At 41.8% G+C, this 23,734-nt stretch overlaps 1 protein-coding gene and 1 long non-coding RNA gene across 6 annotated transcripts; both read right to left on the bottom strand.

Moving 5' to 3' along the window:
* Nucleotides 1-351: 351 nt before the first annotated feature.
* Nucleotides 352-11,936, bottom strand: LOC119087023. Of its 4 annotated transcripts, none has more exons than XR_005090444.1 (2): nt 11,847-11,936; nt 352-1,073 (listed from the first exon to the last, which is right to left on the bottom strand). It is a non-coding gene; the product is annotated as an uncharacterized LOC119087023 (long non-coding RNA). The 4 variants fall into 4 exon arrangements; XR_005090443.1 differs by lacking the exon at nt 11,847-11,936 and adding an exon at nt 8,199-8,240; XR_005090446.1 differs by lacking the exon at nt 11,847-11,936 and adding an exon at nt 4,942-5,091.
* Nucleotides 11,937-16,307: 4,371 nt separating this feature from the next.
* Nucleotides 16,308-20,201, bottom strand: Srsf1 (serine and arginine rich splicing factor 1). Of its 2 annotated transcripts, XR_005090442.1 has the most exons (5): nt 19,884-20,201; nt 19,163-19,347; nt 18,588-18,760; nt 17,707-18,387; nt 16,308-16,819 (listed from the first exon to the last, which is right to left on the bottom strand). XR_005090442.1 is itself a non-coding variant. In XM_028878226.2 (4 exons), exons 1-4 carry the CDS (start codon nt 20,075-20,077, stop codon nt 18,193-18,195), a joined length of 747 nt encoding a protein of 248 aa, XP_028734059.1. In that variant the 5' UTR covers nt 20,078-20,201; the 3' UTR covers nt 16,308-18,192. The 2 variants fall into 2 exon arrangements, 1 of the variants encoding a protein (XP_028734059.1); XM_028878226.2 differs by having other exon boundaries at nt 16,308-18,387.
* Nucleotides 20,202-23,734: the final 3,533 nt, after the last annotated feature.

Genomic DNA, 23,734 nt, shown 5'->3' with positions numbered 1-23,734 from the left:
TCGGTCAAGCACATCACAGCTTCCACCTACGACCTAGGGGACGCTGGCGTCCAGTGCCCCTACCCTCCGGGATTTTCATTACTGGCCAGCTAAGCCCTCAGCACTCTGGCTAGGATAACGCCATCGCCCTTTGCGTGGCCTTCCAATTTGAGCAGGGAATTCCACTAGGGTACAGCCTTAGATCCTCCTAGTGTGGAGGGAAACACTTCCCACGCGTTCAGATGTCATTACTGGGTTATTCTTGGGTGAAGGACTGTGCTTCCCCATCCTTTTCATTCCAGATACAGCAAATTATATTTTAAAAACCCTCTCCCGCCAGGGTTAAAAACAATAAAAACAAATGAGAAAGTATAGAGACAAAATTATTTTAGTCTTTTAGTACATTTTCCACCCCTCCTCCCCCGGAAAAAAGTCAGACTTCTGGTTGGACAGCGTCAGATGTCACTGAGGTGACCCCAGCCTGTTTGCAGTTCCCAGTCTTCTGTGTAGGAGTCAGCCACTGCTACTGGTTGGAATCTGTAGATCATAAGCCCGAATGAAGTCTTGAATGTTTTCTATCCTTTCCTCACATAGAGGTAGCTACTGTGAATATCAGAGACAAGCTATTATTAAACACGTGTCTCCAGTCCCAGAAATCTGTGGTGGGGAAATGAGGGGGCAGGCTCCATCTATGGTATTTTTATAAACTTGTTTTTAAAAATTCCTCAGATGGGCACATTATTTCAGGACTTAAACATATTTCAAACTGACTCTTATCCCCTCCAGACACTTCTAATCAAAGACACATCTTCAACTTCCCCCCATATATATGATCCAAGTAGCACAGTTGCAGAACTTGAGAATAGAAACTGAAGAGGTACAGTAACTTGATCTGTTTCCCACCCATTAAACAAGCAAATATATTCCTCTCGCACTCGTCCATCAGTCACCAGAATAAAGGGGCTGGGAAATGATGATCTGGTTCCTTTTAGTGTTGACTCCTCATTAGATACTGCCTGGAGGCCTTGGGTATGAACGAGAAGTCCAGCAGTTTGGATGGATCAGTAGCGGTAACCACCAGAGAACTGGTCAGCCTAAGACAGGAGGGGACAGAGAATGAATGAGTTTCTGATATATCTATCAGCTAAACTGCTATATGTTCCCTGTGTCTCTTGATGTTTCAGAAAGCAGAAGTTTGCATATACATGTAAACTAAGGAGAGAACTAAGATGCAAACCTAAGGAACCAGGTGACTAATATGTTCTTGCTCTGACCTTGGACATAGTATGTCCTTGCATTTTCTTTCAGTGGCTCCTAGTCTCTGCTTCTTCCCTGCCTCAGAAGATTCATTCAAGGTCTCTGTGTGTTTGCTTTCCCTCTTCCTGTGTATAGCTGCTGCTCTTTAGCTACTTTCAAACTGTGATCACAATGAAGTTTCAGGACTACAAAACCATTCTAATGCCAAGACTATGGGATCTAGAAACCCCTTCCCCGGCAGTTCTCATAGTGCCTCTCAGTAGGGGTTTCCCCATGAACAGGAAGTAGCGGTCAAGTGAAAACAGTTAAGCTCTCATACAGAAGAGCTAGATTTTAGGGGGAAATGGCTAATTTCATCTCTATCCATAAGATAGAACCAAAATTCCTGATTGTTTCTCAAACTCTTGCCTAAAAAGGAAATTAACCATCTTCTAAAAATGCTCATGGGTTTTTTTTTTTTTGTTTGTTTGTTTTTTTGGTTTTTCAGAGACTCATGTTGTATTTTTAATTATGGGGTGTATGTGCATGTGGAAAGCAGATTCCAAAGGAGGTGTTGAATTCTCAGGAGCTGGAGTTACAAGCAGTAGTGAGCTGCCATGAGGTGCTGGGAACTGAACCCAGGTCCTTTACAAGAGCAGTATACACTCTTAATCACTGAGCCATCTCTCCAATTCAAAGAAAATTTAAATATTAGATATTTTTCATAAGGAAAACCACCTCAAAGTTTGGAACATGTACTCAAAAACAACCAAATTCAACTTTTTCAAGGAATATAATCAAACCAACTAAGATCAAGGACTCCATCCTTAAAAAGGGCATTTCTCCTAAAAGGAGATTATCTTTAACCATAAACAAAATGAATCCCTCTTAATGAGGCCTGTTTCCACAGACTTCATATTGAAGTTCAGTCAGGATTACAAATGTCCAAGTTCAGTATATTTACCTCAATTATTAAAAACAAACTTTCAGTGACTCGATCAATAGTTCCTAAGCCAAAAACAAAACAAAATTGTATCTGAATCCCCACCCCACCCCTCCCCAAACAAGTCAGGTTCCAAATTCACTCTGTTCAGATTCCCCTTTCACCTCAGGCTGTATAACCTGTCACTCATCTAGATCTAAACAATAAGGACAGAAACCTATCCCACCAGGACCAACTAAATGAAAACTGTTACTTAAAATTCTTAGAATACTGCTAAAATATAGCAGGTGCTAGGTAAATATTTTTGCTGGTTCAGTGGTCAAATTTGAGCCTGAAAACTCAGAATGCAGATCCCGAGCCAATTAATCAGTCTTCTTACTCTGAAAGCGGCAGGTTTTCTATTATCTCATTCCAAGAACCCTCAAGTAGATAGCCATAAGACTAATGACATATGACAAAGATGCCTATTAAACTTTGTTTTTCTAGACTTAGAACCCAAGAAGTAGAAAGCAATTCTGCTGCTGTCAATTGCCTGTCCCCAAGTAAGACTGCTTAAAAGAAAAAGAAAAAAGACAAATAAAACCCAGAACTTTCTTTGAGGACTAGCAAGACATAAATACACCTCTAGGACTTGTCTGGAAACATTACCCCCTGGCTCAGTTCTGCTAAAGTGTCCAAAGCCTATGGAAGAAAACCACCCAGTGTCTCACAAGAAGTAAAAATTAAATAATTTTTTTTTAAAAATCCAAAACTTTTAGTAGAGAATGTATAGTTAAACGAAACTTCAGGCTTGGAGTAGTGGTTCATGCCTTTGATGCCAGCACAAGAGGCAGAGGTAGTCAGATCTCTGTGAGCTGAAGGCCAGCCTGGTCTATATAGCAAGGTCCAGAACAATCTGAGCTAGAGACCCTGTCTCAAATAAAACAAACTATAAATAAAAAACTAAAACAAAACAAAAAACCTTAAAATTGGCAAGTTAACATTCAGCATGCACACACACACACACACACACCACACACACACACACACACACACAAAAAAAAAAAAAAAAAAAAAAAAAAAAAAAAAAAAACCCAACAACAAAACCCCCAAAATCACAACGAATAACCACAATTGGCTAGAATGGTGGCACAGGACTACAATTCCTGTACTTGGAAGGCTGAGGATTGTAGAGTGTTGAGATTAACCTGGGCTACAGAGTGAGTATAGGTCAGCCAAGGCTACTTAGCAAAACCTCTGAGGAGTGGGAGGAGGAGCTACAATTAATACCAAAAAGTAGTAGCCATAAAGAAGTGTCACCCCTCAACATCAGTCTCAATACAACCATGGGAGAAAGCATACCCCTGCCAGAAAAAAGGGAAGGCATGCCAGAAGGACAGCACAAGTACTCTCCTCCCTTCGACTAGAGAACCACTCCAACGTGTCCTTGCTAGTTGTCTGTTTTAATTGGCAAGATGAAGAAGAGGAAAACAATAAAGATTTCTTTATTCCTGAATACCTATTTAAGTTCCCTGACAACCTGAATAGTCACAGGGAATAAATCTACTCATATTTTTAGTAAAGTCCAGCTGGTATTTGAACGTGATTAAAAGTTATTTTTTACAAAAGGTCATGACCCAAGACTTCAAAAACTGAATCTAAGGTCATAGAAACACATTTTTCATCTTAACTCTTTTTGACTATGTCAAAAATCAACAATATACCTATCAGTTTCATCCATAAAGCATTTATGTCAAAATGTTAGCTCCCTTTTATAACTCTTGGGTGACAGAATACCTAACAAGTAAGAGCTGCAGGTATAACTCCATGGTAAAACACTTGTCTAGCATGTGATAATTCCTAGACTTAAGCCTCAGTAAGCAAAAAGGAATACTGAACAAATAATAAGCAAAACAGCATAGGCCACAGAAGGAAAGAAACAAACACAGGTCAAAAATACACCAAGAAATTCGATACATCTGGAAAACACATTTAGGCACCAGCACTTCTCCTTGGGCACCTGTTCCTCACTCCCCTTAGATGCCCCAGGTCCCTAGAGCAGTGGATAACTCAACAGTCCTACAGACTTAGTTGGCCTCGGTTATATCATCAAATCCTTTAAAGTTGCTGATTTAGACATATCCCTTCTAAGTGGCTACTGCTTCTACACCAAATATATTGAGAATAAAGTGAAATTCATCAGCTGATGCCGTCAATCTAAAAATTCTATTTACATGTAAAATTTTTACTAATTGTAGTGCTTCTCCAAAAGTTGTTATAAAAAGTGGAACAAAGCCAAACCTATTTTGTGAGCACCCTTTACTTCAACAGAAACAATCCTCTTCAGTTTTTCTTCTACTGGCCCATTTGGATTTTCAATCTGCGGAGGTGGGTTGTCCCTCAATTTGTGGTAGTGACAGGAAGAGGGAAATCAGGAAACCAGTGTTGAGGATCAATGCAGCAACTTCTCTGGGTTAAAGACGTGAACAGCAAACATCACAAGACTAGCCAGATTAGAGTCTGGAAAAGCTGTTCTGGTCTAGAAAATAAGCCAACTGAGGGCAACAGAAAACCAGGGAAGCCTAAGATCTGGCTCAGCTTCCAGAAGTGGGAATGAACTCTTTGAAGGATGTTTATTGACCTTGAATCTCTGAACTGTAAGATACATTTGGTTCTCCAGTCCAGGCATAAATGATATGAAAGGGCAGGTAAAGTAGTTCTCTCTACACAGGGACAGAAGCTGTACTTAATATTTCCTTTTTTCCCTCAGCCCATCATTTACTCTTAAAATTGTAAATATATACCTGCTGTTGTCCAAATACTTGATCCTTAGTTTCCATGCACATTGGCAGAGGGCTTTCTGCTCAGTCTTAAGAAATTTTAGGGGCTGGAGAGATGGCTCAGAGGTTAAGGGCACTGGCTGCTCTTCCAGAGGTCCTGAGTTCAATTCCCAGCAACCACATGGTGGCTCACAACCCTCTGTAATGAGATCTGGCGCCCTCTTCTGTATACACAATAAATAAAAGAAATTTTAGAAGGACAGGATAGCATTCGCTCAGGGGATTAGTACTATGGTAGTACAGGGAAGACTAGCTATTTCTCTGACGTACCTGTGGCCTCAAAGTATACAAGGCTCAAGGCTCTACTCTACTAACAGAAGTTAATTAGCTATCTACTTTTGGGACCTGATCCTGCCCTCTGCTTTTGTTTTACTAATCTATAGAAGACTCATCCCTCGCCTTCCAGCTGTTTCCTAGTTCCCTAACTTCCTCTTTCTTCCCATCTCTCCTTTCACTTTCTCTCAGCTTCCATTCAGCATTGGGAACTCAGTTGCTGGTAGTCACCCCGGAGGCAGCACAAACGTTTCCTGTGCACTAAGTATAAAGCCCACTGCTAGGTTTGTAATACACACTATTTCTGGTTTGGGTATTCACTTTAGATAGGAATGTCACAATGTAGTTACGTTCCACATATGAAAAATATTTTAGACTAACTTATTAAACTGCATATAATCTAGGATGAAAAAACACCCCTTACTGATAACTATGTTTGAATTGGTAACTTAGAGCAATTTGTCTATGGCCACCTACATAGGTACACTTAAAAAAAACTAACGCTAACACCTGAGGAGGCCCCCACATATGTTTGATACATTACTCTATTTCAATAAAACAGCTATTCTGGTCACTTAAGCTACATGAGCCAGGCGGTGGTGGCGTACGCCTTTAATCCCAGCACTTGGGAGGCAGAGGCAGGAGGATCTCTGTGAGTTCGAGGCCAGCCTGGTCTATAGAGTGAGATCCAGGACAGGCACCAAAACTACACAGAGAACCTGTCTCAAAAAAAAAAAAAAAAAAAAAGAAAGAAAGAAAAAAGAAAGCTATATGAAAAATGGGCATAGTAACACATACCTTTAATCCCAGCACTTGGGAGGCAGAGCAGAAGCAGGCAGATCTCTGAGTTTGAGTCCAGTCTGGTCTACATAGTGAGTTCTAGGACAGCCAGGACTATATAATAGACCTGCTCTCAAAAAAGTTACATGGCAGAAGGTTGACTTAGTACCATTTACCAATCTTCTCATCAGAGAACTATGAAAATCGAAGCTAACTTAACCAAGGATAAGATGAGAGGTTTTCATTGCTGGGAGAGATCCAACACTTGTTTAGCATAGATAAGGAACTTTGCTCAAACTCCAGAACAAGACAAGAAATTAGGGGTGAGATGGCTCAGCGGGCAAAGGAGCTACTGCTGCCAAGTGTGACCATCTGTCCTTGATTCCCACCAAGCTGTCCTGCCTTTCCACACTTACACTACAAAACACACACACACACACACACACACACACACACAGAGAGAGAGAGAGAGAGAGAGAGAGAGAGAGAGAGAGAGAGAGAGAGAGAGGAAAATTACATCACAAACCCAGTACTTCAAATGAGCAGTGTATTCAGTCTCTCCTAACAGCTTCACTTAAAGAGAAATAGCTTACATGGTCCCCAATCAGGCCATGATGAGAATTCAAAATAGAAAAAATACACTGAACATTTTGAAAGGCTAGTCAGGGCACCTCAAGGACAACCTTCTCAGTTTACATGAATTTAAATCAGTTGTAGGCTGTACTCAAGCTAAGTATAATGCAAACATTTTGACTGCAAACTAGAAATAGGCAAGTTCACCACACCAACTTTAAAAACTTGCCTATCCAGAATGCTTAACAATTCAGGTCACCCAAGTGGTGGCACATGCCTTTAATCCCAGCTTTAATCCTCTGCTCTAGGAGGCAGAGGCAGGCAAGTCTGGTCTAAGGACTGAGTTTCAGGACAACCAGGGCTATACATGAAAGAGAGAGAGAGAGAGAGGGGTAAAGAGAAAGAGAAAAAGACAAAGAAAGAAGGAAGGAAGGGAGAGAGGGAGAGAAAGAAAGAGAGAAAGAAAGGAAGGAAGGAAGGAAGGAAGAGAGAAAGAAAGAAAGAGAGAAAGAGGGAGAGAAAGAGAGAAAGAGAGAAAGAGAGAAAGAGAGAAAGAAAGAAAGAAAGAAAGAAAGAAAGAAAGAAAGAAAGAAAGAAAGAAAGAAAGAAAGAAAGAAAGAAAGAAGGAAAGAAAGAAGGAAAGAAAGAAAGGAAGAAAAAGAAACTAATCTCCCTGCCGGCCCCCATTCAGTTTGGGTTTGCTTTTTGGATCTAATTTACTAATATATATATATAAAAAAAAAAAAGGGCATAGTAACACACACCTTTAATCCCAGCACTTGGGAGGCAGAGCAGAAGCAGGCAGATCTCTGAGTTTGAGTCCAGTCTGGTCTACATAGTGAGTTCTAGGACAGCCAATGCAGAAGCTGGGGACCTAACTCAGCTGGTAGGATGCTTGCTTGCTTGCTTAACATGCAAAGAGGCCTGGGTTCTACTCCAAGTGCCTCATAAACCAGGCATTGTAGTCTCTAGACCCTATAGTCCTAGCACTTAAAGGGTGGAGGCAGGAAGATCAAAAGTCATCTTTGGCTACATAGCAAATTTGATGTCAGGCTGGATGTATCTCAAAAAACAAAAACACAAAGTAGGGATCTTTTGACATTTACCATTAACATGTCCTTTGGCATCTTACTGAGTGGCTGGCTAAGCCCGACCTCTGTGTGACCTGTTGTCCTTCCCCAGGACCAAAAAAGGGCAAAGGCTTTTCTGAGCTGTCTGTTCACTGCACATTGGAAAGCCAGGAAGTCAAGCATTTCACTGTCTTGGAGCTGGGCTCTGGACCAAAGCCAGGGTTGAGAACACAGACAGTACTATGGGACACCCTGGTGGCATGAAGTAGATACTGCAGATGGTATTCACTTTAGTTTCTTCTAAAGAAACACCCAATTGGAAGGGAGGTGTGTGTGTGTGTGGGAGCCAGTTAGTAGTAAGCAGAGGACCTGGATTCATGTTTTAGTCTTACCATTTTTAACATCTCTAAGATGTTTCTTCAAACTACAAAATGAAGTTAGCATTAAATGAAAAACTGTCAGCACCATTTGAAAGTTAGCCATTACTTTAAGAGTCACCAAATCCACCGGGCAGTTGGCACACACCTTTAATCCCAGCACTCTGGAGGCAGAGCCAGGCAGATCTCTGTGAGTCTGGTCTACTGGTCTACAGAGAAAGATCCAGGACAGGAACCAAAACTACAGAGAAACCCTGTCTCAAAAAAAAAAAAAAAAGTCACCAAATCCAGGTTTGATGGTGCATGCCTTATATTCCTAGCATTTGGGAAATGGAGTTTAAGGCCAGGTTGAACTATGTGATACCGCATCTAAAAACCAAAACAAAACCCAACCACAATAAACATCATATATACATCCTATCCATTTTCCCAATAAAAAGAAGAGAGAACAAGAGCATGAAACTGAGGGTACTACTCTGGGAATAAGCCAATTCTGACCAAGAGGACACATGCATCACAGATCTAAACTAAGTAACTCATTTGCCTCAGATTTTGCAAATATATTCACATTTATTCTGTTGTGCATGCTGGTGTAACTAGGCACCTTGCAAGAAATTCAGGAAATTAAAAACACAGGTCTTGCTCAAAACCATCTGTAACTCCAATTCCAGGAAATCCAACAAGCATGCATATGGTTCACATACATGCATAGAGGTGAAACAGTCATATATGTAAAAAAAAAAGTTTTAGAGAAACCCCCAAACAGGCCTCAAAGAGCCATGTTGCTGGCAGTGGGCAAATATACATTAAAACTTTATCTAAAAATAAAATAAAAAAAAAAGAAAAAAACTATCTAAAGAGAATGCATTTAGTTCATACATGTGACATCTAAACATGCAAAAAGCAGAATAGAATGCCACTAGTTCAATCAAAAACTCTTCAGCTATTAGCTAATCAAGAGAGAATTTTTACTTGTTTTTAAGGTTCACTAAGTAGCTCCCGCTGACCCAGATTTCCCTATGGAGATCCATGTACCTCTGCCACCATGCCTGACACATAGTTGTAGTTTTGTTTGAACTGTTTAAAGATTTACTTTTATGCCACAAGAGGGCCTCACATCTCCTGGAGGTGGAGTTACAGGCAAGATGTAGGTCCTCTGGAAGGGAATCAACTGCCCTTAACCACTGAGCAATCTCTGCAGTCAGATGGAAGAATTAAGTTAAAGGAATGTGTGCACTGTGGAGATTTGAATGAGGAGTTAAGTATCTGTATTGTGTTATTTGGCTTTGAGAAAACTCCTTAAGTTTGCTCTTGTTCTATCTATCAGCCTGAAGACTAACTAAGGTCAGGACCTGAAGAGTTTCTAACCCCCAGGCTGGGCGGTGGTGGCGCACAAGCCTTTAATCCCAGTACTCAGGAGGCAGAGGCAGGCGGATCTCTGTGAGTTCGAGGCCAGTCTGGGCTACCAAGTGAGTTCCAGGAAAGCTACACAGAGAAACCCTGTCTCGAAAAACCAAGAGTTTCTAAACCACAAACCACCTTACATGCTAATGTATGAATTTCTGTAATGTTACCTATTTACTGTCCAACAAAAATACTGAGGAATCTGCAGTAATTGTGAGGAAGGGCCACTAAATTCAGGTCATATTTAAGCCTAAATAAGCCTTAAGTCTTAAAACAAATTGTCATTGGACATGGTGGCACATACTTTTGATCCCAGCACTGGGGAGGAAGAGGAAGGCAGATCTCTGAATTCATGGTCAGCCTGCTCTACGTATAGCCTCTGCATAAAGACTCTCAAAAATCAAACACCCAAAATACTATCACAGCTATCACTGTGTAGCGGTCTTCCCTTAGCTTCCTTGTACTGAAATTATACATATCACCAGATTGATGCCACCTACTAGTGGGTTTTTGTTTTTGAGATAGTCTTGTTCTATATAGCTAGCTCATGATGACCTAGATGCTCCTGTCTCAGCCTCTGGAGTAATGGAAGGCTGGGATTATCCTGGCTTCTTGTCATCAAGACATTTGAGATGCGGACCAATATTAAAACAAAATACCTTTTATAATCTAGTCAGCTAACCAACGGTTCAGGAAACAGAGCACCCATACCACTTTTCTCTCATTTCCTGCCCATTTAAACCTGCAGCAGCACTGCAATTGGTTCTTGAGAAAAGAACTACTAAAATCCCATTGGGTGGCAAAAATTAACATATAAAAACACTAAAATAAATTAAGGTGATTAAATGCATCTTGAAGAATATTACAACTAAGTATTTAGCAAGTGCAAGAGATGGATCTGGGTTAGATTTCCAGCATCCACATGCAGGTTCACAACTGGTCCCAGCGGATCCTACACTGCATACGTGGTACAGAGACAAACATGCAAGCAAAACACTCCTAATACACTTTTTTTTTTTAATTTTCTAAAAAGGCTTTGGCATGTTGACTTTTCAAGATCAAGAATAAGTATAACGGGCCTCTAGGCCCGTTAAGATTTGAGGCGGTGAGACTGCTAATGAGGAGCGTATAAAATAAGCAGACACACAAAGGCAAAACCAAAGGTGGTCAGTTAGCATTCCATGTCAAAGGGACATGACAGTGATAAAAATTGGAAAGGTAAAATATAATTGACAAATGGTAGTGACATTTTAGGAAGATCATATTTGATAGCCAGAATGAAGGCTTTTCACTGAAACCAGGTAAAGTACATCAGTAACAGACCTGGGTACAGACAAGAATGCTGAAATCCAAGTGGGGATGTGCGACAAGTTTAAGCAACCAATTTCCACTGATTTCAGTAACTACATGTGGACTTGGGAGGATTTCAAGTTGAGAGTTGAGGTCAGTTACATAGCGAGACTCTGTCTTAGAATAAAGGAACCCCCAGAACTAGTCTGGTTCAAGTCAATAGACATGGTGGCACAGAGGGTGAAGATTGAACTTGGCTATTACCTTGCTGAAATCTACTACTGTTCTCACTTCAGGGGAAGCATTTTTTTTTTCATTTAGTTGTACAGTATGTTTACTGTACAACTTACCAACATTTTACATTTCTAGTCTTAAAATGTGCTATCATTTTTTAGTATTCTGCAGCTAAAATTTCCAGGGCATGCTGTTACTGGTAAATATATTTGAGCCCAGGACTAGTCACTTTTAGGTTTCCATCCCTAATTGCTAAAGCCTGAAAAGGATCCCAAACTTAACTCCTGAAGTCCTAATATTTCAACAATCTTGCCATGCCCTCTGACATTTTAACAATCTAAATTTAGCCCTTCTTTTACCAAGAGAATCATCTGTGTAATGCAAAGCTGGAGTTTATCAAGCTTTACACTAGGTGTGGTGGCACACACCTTTAATCCCAGCACTGGGGAGGCAGAGCCAGGAGGATCTGTGAGTTCAAGGCCAGCCTGGTCTACAGAGATCCAAAAACTACAGAGAAACTCTGCATGTGTGTGTGTGTGTGTGGGGGGAGATATACACTTAAGAAAGACATAGGTGCAGGCTTCCTAAAAAGAATCATTACAAAGGGAATTCTGCAGTCCTGGTGGGGATTTAGAGTGCCTCTTTTACATGTTAAATTGATTCAAGGAGACCAAGCTGGCCTTCAAATGGTAATCTTGTCATAGCTTATCTGAATGCTGTGGTTATTGTGTACATCATCATACATGGCTTAGTGTTCAAACTTGCAGCCCCATGTATAGCCTCCAGCACAACTTTTAATAAGCAGGGAAACACATGGTATAAATTTGATCAGTGTCTTCTCTACTGTAAAAATAACTTTTCCACTTACAATGTCTTATTTTCCAGGGCTAAAGAGATGGCTCAAAGGTTAAGAGCAGTGGCTGCTCTTCTAGAGGACCCTGGTTCAATTCCAAACATCCATATGGCAGCTCACAACTGTCTGTTCTTTGTAACTCCAGTTCCAGATGTCAGACACCCTTACACAGACAGACAGACATGCAGGCAAAACACCAACACATATAAAAATGAAAAGGAATCAATGTCTTATTTTTCCAAGGGGTAAGTTTTTTTAACAATTCCCACAGACAAGTTTTACTTCAAAAAGGAGCATGCATTTGTGTCCTTTCCTCTGTGGGTGATTTGGGGGGGGGGAGAATAAAATTGGGACAGAGAAGCTAACCGTAACAAACTTTCACTCTCAGTAATCTCCAGCTCTTAAACTGTCAGTAAATAAACATGTTAAAAGACCTGTCTGTATTGGGGCTGGAGAGATGGCTCAGGAGTTAGGAGCACTGAATGCTCTTCCAGAGGACTCAATTCCCAGCACCCACATGGCAGCTCACAACTGTTAACTCCAGCTCAGATCTGACATCTTCATACCAATGCACATAAAATAAAGTTTAAAAAATTAATTAAAAGGTCTTGTATTGACTTTGATCACAGCACACCCTGCCTGCAAGATAAATAAGGTTGGGTGCAAGTTATCATTAAAAGTTCATTAGAAATACTGAAACATTACTCCTAAACCTGCCAGAGAGGAAAAAGCTCTGGAAGTATACCTACTTCCTATCATTCTAATTTATAGTTGAGTTCCTCTTAGGGTAACCACTATTCAAAACCTACATGGACTCCAGTCATGTAAAATGTAGAAGAGCATTGCTCACTGATTACAGTTAGAAAACTTACCCAAACCGCCTAACTTCATGGGTGATTAATAATTCTGTAATGGCATTGCAGTAAAGCTTATTTCCTCAGTTTTGAGGCAGGGCTCCCTCTCGTGGCCAACTGATTTTCCCTATTAATAAAACCACTGCAGGGAACAAGACATAGATGACACTAGTGGTATAAGTATCCTTCCTGTATGTCTCTCAATTTGCTTACAGTTACTGTACATCTTATGGTACAGAAATTAAGATGTTTGCCGCCTCCATCTTTTAAGATAATGCACTCAGCTAAAAACTCTGCTTTACTTACCCATATGGGAACCTCACAAAGCCATGTATGACTTTCCTTTCCTCTGTAACCCACTGACCATCAGAATGCTGTAGGTAAGTCTTAAGTTGTATGTAGCTCTGTGGTAAAGCACTGACCCAGCATCTGAGGCCCTGGGTTCAAATCCTCAGCACACTTAAAAATACTGTTACCACTGGAGTAGATTTCTGAAATTAACTTGTACAGAACATTAATTTATCATATTTTCTGTGTACTATTAAGCCAACAAGGAAATATCCTCCCTTTGATCCCTACAAGGCACAACCAAATTCTAGGTTATCAGAGCTTCCAAATTAAAAAAAAAACAAACCAGCACTCAAATTCTCAACCATGGAAGTGCTAGTTTAAATATGTTAACTTCTTTGCTCTAAAGCAAAAAAATCTTTTGCAAGATTTATTCAACAATTACAGTAAAACTTTTTCTGATCTCTTAACTTTTACATTTTAATCTTTCTCATAGAACCAGAATGGGCAAGGTTCCTTAAGACTGATAACAGGCTTTGGAGAGATGGGCTTATCTGTTAAGAACACTCACTGCTTTTCTAGAGGACGCAGGTTCAGGTTCCCAGCACCCACAGCTCACAACTGTCCGGGTCTCCAGTTCTAGGGGAACCCAGCGTTTTCTTCTGGTATCCAAAAGCATCACTCACACACAGAACATACTTACATACAAGAAAAACACTCCAACATCGATATAAAAACCCTACAACAAAAACCCCACAACTCTGAAATCTGGATCCCTTCCCTAAGGGGCACTGCACTAGATGTGGGTATATTCCATGAAGTGAAAAGCTGCCAGTGTCAACTATATAGTAAGAGGATACACTGGGTGGGGACACCTTTTCTGCTAGTATCTGATTCAGTCTAAAAGGATGGATAACTTAAGGGTGCCAAGGTAATAGCCTTTTATTCAATCCCCAAAATGACACATAGCAGCACTAATCCTCTGAGGAACTAGTACAATTCTACATAAAACTACTTGCCCGCCAGATGCATTTGGGACTCAGGGTTGTTCGTACTTTTATATAAATACCTTCAACAATGCCTGTGCAACTTTGTAATCAAGAGTGCACTGGTCTTTTTGCTGGCAAACTTGTTAGTGACATTAACTACACAATGAAGGTAGCATTCTGGTCAGATTTTACATCCAACTCGCTCAACAATCCCCAGTATTCAGGGGCTTTTTTTTTTTCCTTTTTTTTAATTTCAGAATTGCAGATTGTCAATCTGTCTTCAAATTATGATAGAAATAAGCCACAGTGGTTGTTACAACAGAACTCAGTCTAATACTTTCTCTCCTTTTAATTCTATTTAAATACATATTTTATTTCATTTGTAATTTAACTACAAATTTCATCAACAAAGCAAAAGGCAAACACCAAAAACTGACCACAGAAGCTGCAAACAGCACCAGTCCTACAAAAGCACGGTTCACAGACAAAACTAGGAAAAGCTGCTCTTAGCTTTTATCATGTTCAACTCCAGAATATGGGTGGATTTACTACAAACATTCAAAATTACTAAAAAGCTGGGGGCGGGGAGACATTGCAAGAGAAATCATTCATTCCAAACGTTAGTTCTTAAAATTCAGATCCCAAACTAGGTATCAAAATATGTCTTACCTTTGTCTCCAGTAGGATGAGCTGAACAGCAAGTTGGGTTATTCAATCAGATGTTATGCAAAGTACTTGCTTAAAGAGATTTAAGTGCTTTCTTGGTTAGAAAAACTAATCAGAGTCCCTACAATATCCTAAGGGAACAGAGAAGGGGGGGTGGAAATCAAAGTAGTATTTTTATTTCCAAAATGGTATAAATTGTTAGTATGGGTATAGGCCTATTTAAGACTTAAAACTTTATTTTTCAAACACTGCTCTCTAGTGTTCAAACCCAAGCCTATATGGCAAAGAATACTTTTCTCATTTCCAATCTAGGGCTGAACTACTTAAAACAAGATAACCTTGAATAGAGACCATTTTTTGGTCCTATTTCCAAAGCATTCAAAATAGCTCACGGTTTGTTTATATTTAGCTCACATTCACCTTTTAAGATTATTTTAGTAAATTGGGCATGGTGGTTCACATCCATAATCCCAGAGTTAGGAGATAAAATTGCTTTGGAGTTTGAGCCCAGCCTGGGCTATATACTGAATTCTAGGAAAGTCTGGACCAGAGCAAGGCCATCTGGAGGGAAAACACAATCCACCATTGAGAATTTTCCTCAATATATTTAAAAACAGTACATTCACATTTAAACTTTTAATCATGCCATGTTTAATTATGCTAATTCCTTAAGGATTCTTTTCAAAAGCAAATCTCTGCCCCTTGGTTATATTTTGAATTTTTTAACTACAGCTACTTAACCTTAATGAGTCTACATTACTTTACCTAAAGTGAAAACCTAGTTTTGCACTTAGCACCTTCTCTTCCAGGACAGTCTTTTTTTTTTAAACAGTTCATTAAAACATATAGGTTGAGTGACCTCATGTAAATTTCTTGAAGCCCATTTCTTTCACTATCAAGATTCCTGGTCTCCCCTATGTTATTTTATACATATATATCTGAATAACCTGAAATTCAACCTGCAACACAAGGGAAAGGTTAAAGATCTATTTCTATTGGGATACTGATGAGTGGTTTATTCATTCTAACTAGAAGGAAATCAGAAACTTGGGATTTTAAAAATTTCCATACTCCAATCTAAGCAAGATGACAGGGGTTATCAGATACAACAGTAGACTTAAGATAGAATTGCTGATTTAATACAGAACACTAAGTTTGGGGACAGAATACTCTTTATGGCTGAAAAGATTTACAAGACATTGATTCACCCAATAAGCAGTTATCTGCCAGCATACTGTCCACAACTCAAAAGTTTTGCACTACATTCTAATTGCCCTGCTATTGTCAATACAGATTTGAGTTTCACCATGGATCTCAATGGTTACCTCTAAGCTAATATCAAAACTTACTAGCATATCAACTTTGCACAAAAGTCTATTTGCCTAAAGTATTACCAAAATAAACAGCACCTTTAAGTTCTTAATCACTTTAGCAAAATATGAAAGCTTAATTTCCAGACTATTACCCCTACATAATTGTACTACATACATGACTGCCTTACACTCAGTTTATTATCCCCTTAAGACTTCCACAACAGTAAGAGACAGTTATTATCATTTATTAGAATTTTTAATTTACTAACACATAGACAAGTCAGAATCTTATCAATTTAAAGAAATAACTGATACACTAGTTACTCAGCAAAATTTTACATGAAGAGGAAAAAGGACAACCATGCATCGTTTTTTAAAAAATGTTTATTTTTCAAAGAAAAACGGCAATAGCCAATTGGAAACCTACTTATTCTTCAACTCCAATTTTGTTTTCTTTAAATTTAGAAGTGACTTACTGATTTACTATTTTAAACAAACCCCCCCTTTCCCCTTTAAATGTTTACCATCTACTCGTGCTGAATCCTTCCAAGGAGATTGCTCCAGCGTATATCTCCAGGTCCTCGCTTTGCTCCTTTTACCAAAAAATGCAAAACAATTCCATCGTGCATCTTAAGGGCTCCAATCGTCAAAAATAGGAAAAAAACTCTTTGGAATAGCCAATTAAGTTGAATGAAAAAAAAATCCACACGAATGCGGTTTGGTTGGGGCAGGAAGGAATCCACTCCTATGTTCCTGGTAATCTGATCCCGCTCCATGAATCCTGGTAATTCATCCTCCCTATCCTATCCACATTATGATTTGAATCCAATGATCCAGCTCCAAGGATTGGGATCCAGTGAGCCCTCTCCAATCCAAACCTTTATAACCAGCAAAACCAAAAAAGAGGAGGCAAAATGTTAGATACTGTAATCAAAAAAGGTTTCTGGGGAATGATGAGTTATGTCTGTCATCAGTTTAACAGATGTACATCAATAACTATCAAATTCCCCAAAACAAGTTTCTGTATGGTGTTTAGATAAATTTTAGAAACTTAATCATTATAGAGACTAACTGGAAGAAGCACTTTATATTTACAGTTCAACTGATAATGCCAACACTTGTTATTGTACAGGTATCACAGGTTTTGTGGCTGCAAAGTTATGTAATTGAAGTTTACTGGTACTGCTACCCACCTAAGTCTAAACTAATCTATTGCTCCCATCTGCAATTTAGCTTGTAAATTAAAGTGTTTTAACATGAGTCAATTATGAATATTAAAAGGGAAGGTGAGACTTAAAGTATTCCCAACTAGATTATCTACACTAATACGTTGGAATTCTATATTTTGCTGTCATTTTGTCTTTAAAAAATGAAATAACAACGTTCTATCAGTCACACAGAGGACATGCAGATTTAGCAGTATTGATATTATACTCTGTTTGGAAATAGACACCCTGTACCCACATGTACACCAACAGCAGGCCACACATTAACAGTTGTAACTAAGCACTGTGACAAATTAGCCATTCTTCCCACATTAGTCCCTATTAAAACAAAAAGGGGGGGAAGGGAGCAAATAACTGTTACAAAATGGGCAATTTTGCCACAATTGCCAAGGTTTAAAAAGCAAAGCAATTGTAGCTAAAGGTAACTGCATTAAGATGTTTGCAAGTGTTTTAAGGTAGATAAAAAATTTCACCCTTGTCTTTTAGTATAAGGTCAATACTGCCAATTTCATCTGTGACAATAGCACTTGGAGTCATACCATTGCCTCCATTATTGATCTGATCCTCCTCAATCCTCCTTTTGACAATCCTAAAATGATTGAAATGTGCTCCACAATCCTTAATCCAAAGCATTCTTAATCCATCTCTTCAGATATGTCTACAGAAAGACACATGAAAAGCAAGATAAACATAAGAACTTCCCCAAGTAAGAGAACCACAAACACCCCCAACATCCCATTTCACACAAACCAGAGCAGAATAGACATTTACACAATATCACAGTCTGAAGAGCATGGAAATTAAATTTAAACAGTCCTGTCTATGACATCACTTAAAATACAATTTACCAAAGACATGAGGGGAATGTAGATGTTAGGAGCAAGGGGATATTACACAAGAATGCAAATTCAACACTTTAGCCCATTCTGAACAAAACAGTTTGAATAAAAAAAAATGAAAAGATTGTACTGAGTAAAGGAAAACTGTATACAACATGGGTTCTACAAAAAGTGTCACCAATCATCTTATGTACGAGAGCGAGATCTGCTATGACGGGGAGAATAGCGTGGTGATCCTCTGCTTCTCCTTGGGGAGTAACTGCGACTCCTGCTGTTGCTTCTGCTACGGCTTCTGCTACGACTACGGCTTCGAGAGCGAGATCTTCCATAACTTGGACTTCTGGGCCCATCAACTTTAACCCGGATGTAGGCAGTTTCTCCCTATTGGATAGACAGAACTTTCCATTGAAAGATCTAAGCTTTCACCTGTCTTCAGACATGCTGAATGAATACAAAGACAGACAGACCAGGTCTCTGGTAATTTACATGGACACCCTTGCCTGTATCCTTACCTTCACATTCCACTGTTAAGAACACTGTATCCAATTCTGGCCAAAGAAAAGAATAAGTGTATAACCTACCTCATGAGATCTAAACTTAGTGTTATCCAGTTTTCGAACTGCATACGTCATATCTTCTTTCCGTACAAACTCCACGACACCAGTGCCATCTCGGTAAACATCAGCATAACATACATCACCTGCTTCACGCATGTGATCCTTTAAATCCTGCCAGCTTCCACTCGGAGGCAGTCCTGAAAAAGTGATTTCCCCCCACTTAATGCTAATTACCCTGTTCCACATTAATGTATAATGTACATCGGAACAAAGATTATTTTAAAATACTTAGTGATTGTACTTAAGTGTTTCCAGGTAAAGAGCTGGTAAGAGTCTGAGATCCAGAGTCCATACTTATTTGTAAAGGATCTTCATAGGCTAGTACTGCAACCTAATTTGGGTTAAATCACCACCACAGTAATCTTTATGTACTAAATTCACCCCAAAGACCGAAGCACTTTAAGACCCCCGTGTAAAAGGAAAAAGAAAAAAGAAAAAGAAAAAGAAAAAGAAAAGAAACCAGACAGCAAAACTCGCCGTTGCCACACCAGTCCGTCCCGCGGGGGACGTCTTTTAAACCCACACGGGAGTCAACTCACCAGAGACAACCACTCTGTTTTCGGACCGCCGGGAGGGCGGGCCATAGCGGCCTCTCGGAGCTCCGCCGCCTCCACCCCCGCCGCCGCCTCGGCCCGTCCCGCGGCCGCTCCGAGGGAACTCCACCCGCAGACGGTAGCCGTCGTAATCGTAGCCGTCGCGACCGTACACCGCATCTTCCGCGTCTCTGCGTGATCACAGAAAGCAGGCGGGGATGAGGGAGCGCTCGGACCGACCGACCGGGACACCGGCCGCGGCCCGGCCCGGCTCCAGCCCCGTCCTCGGGAAAAGCCGCCGCGGACGGCGCACATGCGCAACCCGCGCGGCGCCGGAGCCCCACATGCGCCGCATAATGGGGCCGGCCCCTCCCCCACCCCGAACCACGCCGGGCAAGGCTCCCGACCACCACGCCAGCCCTCGAGCGCCTCAGTTTCCCGCTCCGGGGCTGCGCATGGGCTCCGGGGACGTCCGAGGCGGCCGGCCACCGGAGACAACACGCCGCCGACTTCGGCTCCTTACTCGACTCCTGCAGGGGCGATAGCGCCTCGCTCCCAGCCTCGGAGCCCCTCCTTCCCTGCGAGCTCTCCCCCCCCCACCCCCGCCCCGCATTATGTCCAGGCCTCTCGGAGCCTCCTTGCCCCCCCCCCCCCCCCGCCCCGCCGCACAACGACTCCAGCCTCCTCCTATCTCCTTCTCAAGGCCGCCAGCCCCACGCTGCCTCACCGCGGGTCCTCGAACTCAACGAAGGCGAAGGGAGGTCCCCCGCGGCGGTTCTTCAGGTCGATGTCGCGGATGGCGCCGTATTTGTAAAACACGTCCTCAATGTCCTTGGTCCGGATGTCCGGAGGTAGGTTCCCCACGTAGATGCGGCAGTCGTTGTTCCCCGCCGGGCCCCGGATCACACCACCTCCTGACATGGCGGCGACGGAGAGCGCGGACTCGTGGAGACTCTTGAGGCCTTTCCCACCAAGCCTAGCGTACGGCGGAGCGAGCCCTCGGCGGCACCACGTCTCCCGCGGCCCGTCCAAAATGGCGCCTTTATCAGCTCGGCGCACTGATATGGGGGGGGGGGGAAGAGAGGAGGGGGGAAGAGGAAGAGAAGCCGGAGGAAGCGGCTGGTCCGTCGCAGTACGCACGCGCGCGGGCGGGCGTAACGGGTGCTGAGCAGTGCGCGCGCGCGCACCCGCGCGACGTCACCCTCCGCACGAAGTGGGAGGGGGAGAAAAAAAAGTCCCCGGCGCCCCGGGCTTGGGGAGAGGCGGGGGGGCTGGGGAAATGCCTGGTTAGCGGAGCGGCCAGGCGTTTGGTAAAAATGGCAGACTCTGGCGAAGAGAGGATGTGGACGCCTGCCGAGCCCGAGAGTCGTCTGTCTCCTCAAGCGTGAGCCCTCTTTTATAGCCGCCCGGCGCTCGGGATTTGGTGAAACCTAGCCTGCACCCGTGTCCCGCCATGCTCCGCGGCGGTAACGGCCTTTGGCGGGAAAGGCGTCGGGGGCGGAGCCAGATGATGCCGAGCGGTTGCTCCGGAAACCTGGGCATCTTCAGAGCCTGGGCTGGGCTGGCGGAGTTGCAGGTGATTGGTTTGAGAGCTTGGGCGGAGGAGCTGTGTCTTGTGCTGCTACGAACCCGCGGTGGGCTGCGTTTTAGGCAATTAGGAAAGTGTCTCCTCCTCCTCCTTTCAAAGGACGAGAAAGGAAAAATAATGGAGTCAGATGCGAGGACCGTTAACTTCTAGAGACCACGGTTGCATCTCAGGGCTGAGATTCCGCTTGTGTGCTAGACTAGGGAGATAACTTTTTTTTTTTTGCAGATTGTCTGAAATAAGGATATTTATATTGGATACCAAGATTTTGTTTATTTGTTTTGTAACCACGGGAATGGAATGTACGGCCTTATGGGTGAACTCATACGGGTTTTCAGCGTTAACGAATTCGAATTGGAATAAGAGCAAAAACAAGCTGAACTTTGTAACTTGTGGCTTCAGTTTCATCACTCCAGAAACTGAGACAGGAGGATCCCTGCTAGCCTGTGATACACAGTTCTAGGTAAAACAGCCAGGTGTGGTGGCCTGCCGTTAAATCCCAGCATGTGGGAAACAATCTCCCGAGTTCAAGGCCAGCCAGAGCTACATAGACCCTGACTCAAAAATAAATATGCTAAATCAGATACCCACTGATTCCCACCCCACCCCCAAACAGGGTTTCTTTGTGTAACAGTCCTAGCTGTCCTGGAACTCACTCTGTAGCCCAGGCTGGTCTCAAACTCACAGAGATCCGCCTGCCTCTGCCTCCTGAGTACTGGGATTAAAGGCGTGTGCCACCACCGCCCAGCGATCCTCACTGAATTTAAGGGTGATTTTCTGCACTGTTATTTCTAGTTTTATTAGATTTTTATTTTGTGCATATTATGTACTGGAGTGGTGGCTGGTGCCAGGGCACACGTGTGGGAGTCGGAAAATAAGGACTCTGTTCACCCCTCCCCCAGGGGCTGAGCCCCAGAGATCAAGCTGTCAGGCTTTTGAAGAGCACCTTTACTGGATGAGCCCTTCTGCTGCCCTTTTGCATTATTACTTATTTACAACAGTCCAAGGATATAAGGCTGCTAAAAATGAAACCACTAAATATTAAGACTGGCGGAAGAAATCCAGGACAGTGAGAATGAGGGAGGGGCACAAGTGATGGGTAAGGTTTCTAGGCAAAATACCTGAAGTGAGAACCTGTTGAATTCCTGGGAGGTCAACTGCAAATTTGACTAGTCTAGAAGTCCCAGTGAAGAGAGGAACGCAGTATATTCAAAATTTTAAATGGCTTTGATATACAAATAAATAGTTCAGGAAAGGACAGTTTGTGTTGTTAGTCATAAAAGCTACTTGAAATGAATTTTATAGCAAGGCATGGTAGCCCACATCTGTAATCCCATCCCTCAGGAGTTTAATGAGGAAGATAATGAGCTCATGGTGAGTCTGGGTTACATATGAGGAGGCCCTGCTTCAAAAACAAAAACAAAAAACAACAAAGGAAAACATGTCTAGTAAGTGTGTGAACTACAAACTCAGTTTGAAACGATCAAACATGCTTGTTGAAATGTTGGGGAAGGGGATTTTTGTTTGGTTTGTGAGTTGGTCTCCTGTAGCTTAGACTGCCCTGCAGCTTTCCCTGCTAGACCTCCTGCCTCCATGACCAGCTTGAAAAGTGAAACCTTTGTTAAATCCTTAGCTCTGCATGGATGGCCGGTATCTAGTCTCAGCACTGGAGAGGTTGAAGGAGGAAGATAAGGAGTTCAGCATCATCCCTACTATATTTCCAGTTCAAGGCTGGGCTGATATGTGGGAGACTCTTATTCAAAAGCATGGTGAGATACATACACCATTAATCCCAGCACTCATGAAGCAGAGGCAGGTTGAGAGTTTGGGGCCAGACTGGTCTATGTTATGAGTTCCAGGACAACCAGTGCTATTTAAAAAGAACCCTATCTCAAAAGAAGGGGGAAAAAAAGAATGAAAAAGGATAGGACTGGGGTCCTCTGGTTTAGTTTGGTTTGGTTTTTCCAGACAAGGTTTCTCAGTGTAACAGTCCTGACTGTCCTGGAACTCAGTCTGTAGATCAGGCTGGCTTCAAACCGGCTTCATCTGCCTGTCTCTGCCTCCCCAGTGCTGGGATTCAAGGAGTGCACCACCTTTGCCTGGCTGGTCCTCTGTATTTCTATAACCAGCAAAATTGTTACTTAGCACAGTTCCATCACAGAAGGTGATGTTGGGATAGTGTCTGAGAGTAAATTAAATATTACTTTCCTAATCTGGATTATTTTTTCAAATTTTTTAAAAAACATTTGTGCTGAGCTGGGTGGTGGTGGTGGTGGTGGTGGTGGTGGTGGTGGTGGTGGTGTAAACCTTTAATCCCAGCACCTGGGAGGTAGAGCTAGGCGGATCTCTGTGAGTTCAAGGCCAGCCTGGTATACAGATCAAGATGCAGGAAAGTCACCAAAGCTACACAGAGAAACCCTGTCTCGAAACCACCCCCCGCCCAAAATTGTGCTAATATCGACCTCTTTGATGATAACTACTAAGTAAAAAGACACAAAGTTCTAAATACTTGACTGGTAACTTCCAGGAAAAATTGATTAGGTCCGCTTGTTTTACTGATAACATATTTTCAGAAAATGGATGAAACAGTATGTATCTTTTTATTTAATTGATATGCGTCTCATTTTCCCTAGTAAAAATATGTTAAAGATACGTTTTTCCTGTAACTTATCACGAGTAAATTCTCCATTAAAATGACTATTGTTTATTTACTGACTGTTTTTTGAAAAATATGGAAGAGGAAGTGAGCAGAATGTTGTTTCCATGGAAACTTCTTGTTGCTGTCAGTAGATAGACTGGTTATAAGGATTGTTTTTCATTTCACATATAATAAAAGCCACTTTTCAAGCCTAAGTCATCTAATAATACTGTTGTCGTAATTTTATTCTAGGACTGGCTTTCTTAATTCTTTGACTCTTTTTGTTTTCTTTTTGACTGAGTTGTCCCATCTTTGTTGTTCCATTATTGATAACAGAATATGATTTTGAAAAAAA

The sequence above is a fragment of the Peromyscus leucopus genome, chromosome 8b, assembly GCF_004664715.2.
Source record: "Peromyscus leucopus breed LL Stock chromosome 8b, UCI_PerLeu_2.1, whole genome shotgun sequence".
Lineage (NCBI taxonomy): Eukaryota > Metazoa > Chordata > Mammalia > Rodentia > Cricetidae > Peromyscus > Peromyscus leucopus.
The sequence above is the reverse complement of the archived record's forward strand: the minus strand, read 5'-3'. Positions and strand labels throughout refer to the sequence as shown.

Coding starts and splice junctions, on each gene's coding strand:
- Srsf1 (XM_028878226.2), bottom strand. CDS start 20,077: ATGTCAGGAGGTGGTGTGATCCGGGGCCCGGCGGGGAACAACGACTGC. Junction 19,348..19,883: donor GTTGAGTTCGAGGACCCGCG/GTGAGGCAGCGT, acceptor GTGATCACGCAG/AGACGCGGAAGATGCGGTGT. Junction 18,388..18,587: donor CTAAGTTTAGATCTCATGAG/GTAGGTTATACA, acceptor TCTATCCAATAG/GGAGAAACTGCCTACATCCG.